Consider the following 3,049-nt stretch of genomic DNA (forward strand, 5'->3'; position numbering starts at 1 on the left):
AAATTATTTTTTATTCTAAATTTTTAAATAACATAAATTGCAAGAAAATATAATATAATACATAAATTAGGGGACAAATTCAAATAAAAGTGACATACAATTACATAAACACTCAATTTTTAAAATTATTACGTCGCTCCCATAAATGCTCTATTAATGCATTACGGAGTTCAAAATGAGCATTTTTGTCCTTAATTTTTAGTGTTACGTAATAAAGTAAAACACGTGTTAATTAATTAAAATTGCGTAAAATGAATTATTAATTCAAACACATGAGATGCATGTATTAGATTGTTGTATACATTATGTGCGGATAAGTTTTACTCTATTAATATCTACATATAATTTTATTTATCTAAAATAACTTTGAGATAACTATGAGAATCTCATCCTACGGTTAAAAATATGGTGAAATTCATCCAATAGTAAAAATCAAGATTACATTCTATCCTATTTATCTACATGTAATTTTATTTTATCTAGAAGTAATTTTTTGAGATAAGGATGAAAATCTCATCCTATGGTTAAAAATATAGTGAAATTCATCCCATGGTGAAAATGAAGATTACACTATCCTATTAATATTTATAGATAATTTTTACTTATCTAAAAAAAAAATTGAGATAAGGATGAAAATCTCATCCAATGGTTAAAAATATAGTGAAATCCATCCCATGGTGAAAATGAAGATTACACTATCCTATTAATATTTATAGATAATTTTTACTTATCTAAAAAAAAAATTGAGATAAGGATGAAAATCTCATCCAATGGTTAAAAATATAGTGAAATCCATCCCATGGTAAAAAGCAAAACTTATGTTCTATATATATAATATATGTAGAAGTCTATTCCTGTCACAAAGGCAATAGTATACTCACATTTCCATAAAACAACTAAAAAATGTCTCGATCTTCTGGATACTCTCTCAATGAGGATAAATTATTATGTCAAATCTATGTAGACATATCTCAAGATCCGATCACCGGCATATGCCAATCCTATGATCAGTTTTGGGTTCGAATTGAACAAAGCTATAATAATTTAAAGGAAGAATCATGGATATATCGCAATAAGAAATCATTGCAGTGTCGAATAGCCTTAATTGAGAAGGCAGTAAGAAAATTAAGTGCATGTATTAGACAAATAGAAAATTTGCATCCCAGTGGTGCTTCAGATATAGATATTGTAAGTGACTATTTTCTAACTACTTATAATATATTTATATATATATACTTACAGAATTTTGATTCATATTTTTGCAGATTAATCAAGCAAAAATGCTACTTATGCAAGAACCAACTTATAAAAAAGGTTTCAAGTTTGATCATGTATGGAATCTAATGAAAGATTTTGAAAAGTTTAAGGATATCGACACCGGAAAGAAAAAAGTTCGAGGACAAGGCTCTACTTTGCAATCATCGGAGTCCGAGGCTCCTAGTCCTACATCACCTATAGTATCATCTCCTAACTTATCATCTTTTTCACTTAATTTAAATGAGAATTTTTCAGATCATTACACTTCATCTGAACGGCCTATTGGGGTGAAGAAATCAAAATTAAAGAGATCAAAAGATGAAGGTCTTTCGTCAGCTATGAAACTTTTTGAAACCGAAAATAATCGACTTGGAAAGATGTTATCAGAGTCTGCTACATCCAAACAACAGGACGGCGAAAGGCTAGATAGATATATCAAAGCCAAGGAATTTAGAGACGAAACTAAAATTTTAATGAAAAATTTAGAAACTATTAGTGATCCAAATGTTCGTGAATACCTGCATCGAGAACAACAACGAATACTTGAAAAAAGAAATCGACAATCACAACCGCAATCACAACCACAATCGCAACAATTCTCGGAATCATATCCTAATTTTTTTCCGAATAGTGCTATATCTGAAAACGACCTACCGAATTTCTAAATTATTGTTGTGATCAATTAATTATTATGTTATGTATTGTATGTTATCTTGTATTTAAATTATTATGTTATGTATTATATTGTATTGTTATCTTGTATTTAAATTATTATGTTATGTATTGTATTGTTATCTTGTATTTAAATTATCATATCATGTATTGTATTTTTAAATTAAATTTTTTCATCTTGCCATTTTAATTTTGCGTATTCTTTATAATGAAAATTAATAATAAAATAAAATTTTATTATTCACGAAAATTAGAAAAAAAATTAAAATACTATTAATTTGAAATTAAAATAGTATATATTAAATAATGTTTTTTAAAAATATTATATTACATTTAAAAAAGAATTATGAATATTAGATATTTAATTAATGGAATTATATGAAAAATAATATGTTAACTATAAAATAATAGAAAATAATAATAAAATAATGAAAAAGTGAAATAGAGAGGTGAATAGTAGTTCTCCAAATTTGGAGAACTACTATTCACCTCTCTATAAATGGAGAATAGAGAGTAATTTAGAGGGTGGTTGGAGAGCCCTTTCTCTATTTTACTCTCCAAATATAGAGAATGGAGAGTAAAATAGAGTAGGGTTGGAGATGGTCTTACATGAAGTTATAAGGAGAAAATAAAAGAGATATTTTATATGGATCCGGCTCCTCTTCATTTTCCTTCCTTCCATTTTTCCCAAGTTCTTGCTTGGATGTGAGACACATGGCTAGGTAAAAATTGATGGTTAAGATTTAATTGAATAAAAATAAGATTTTAATTATGATTTAGATAATTAATATTTCATAAGAAAAATGGCAATACCACTATCATAACAATATATTATCTTGTCCATAAATGTATTATTAAAAAAAAATAAAAATCTAATCGTTTTCTTACTACTTACTAGTATTATCTTCTGTTTTTGTCCATAAATATATTATAAAATAATTTCTCTTTTTCTAATTATTTTTTCCCTGCGAGCATTTTTTCTATTAATTATATGTAAACTAATTTCAAAGAGAAAGTTCAAATTAAAGTTGTTATCTAAGACTAACTCTTTTAAAAACAAAAAAACAAATGGAAGATAAATACTCGTAGGAAAATTAGAAAAAAGTAAATTTTTTATAAT

The 3,049-nt window shown here is 26.0% G+C and overlaps 1 protein-coding gene across 2 annotated transcripts; it reads left to right on the forward strand.

Annotated features, from left to right (window-relative positions):
• The first annotated feature begins 876 nt into the window (after nucleotides 1–876).
• LOC125848707 (glutathione S-transferase T3) lies at nucleotides 877–2,107 on the forward strand. 2 transcript variants are annotated; one of them, XM_049528633.1, is made up of 2 exons: nucleotides 877–1,188; nucleotides 1,266–2,107. In XM_049528633.1, the coding sequence occupies exons 1-2, from the start codon at nucleotides 904–906 to the stop codon at nucleotides 1,920–1,922; spliced, it is 942 nt and encodes a 313-aa protein (XP_049384590.1). In that variant the 5' UTR covers nucleotides 877–903; the 3' UTR covers nucleotides 1,923–2,107. The 2 variants fall into 2 exon arrangements, with proteins under 2 accessions (XP_049384590.1, XP_049384591.1); XM_049528634.1 differs by having other exon boundaries at nucleotides 877–1,116.
• Nucleotides 2,108–3,049: the final 942 nt, after the last annotated feature.

Source organism: Solanum stenotomum, chromosome 12 (genome assembly GCF_019186545.1).
Source record: "Solanum stenotomum isolate F172 chromosome 12, ASM1918654v1, whole genome shotgun sequence".
In the NCBI taxonomy this organism is placed as follows: Eukaryota; Viridiplantae; Streptophyta; class Magnoliopsida; order Solanales; family Solanaceae; genus Solanum; species Solanum stenotomum.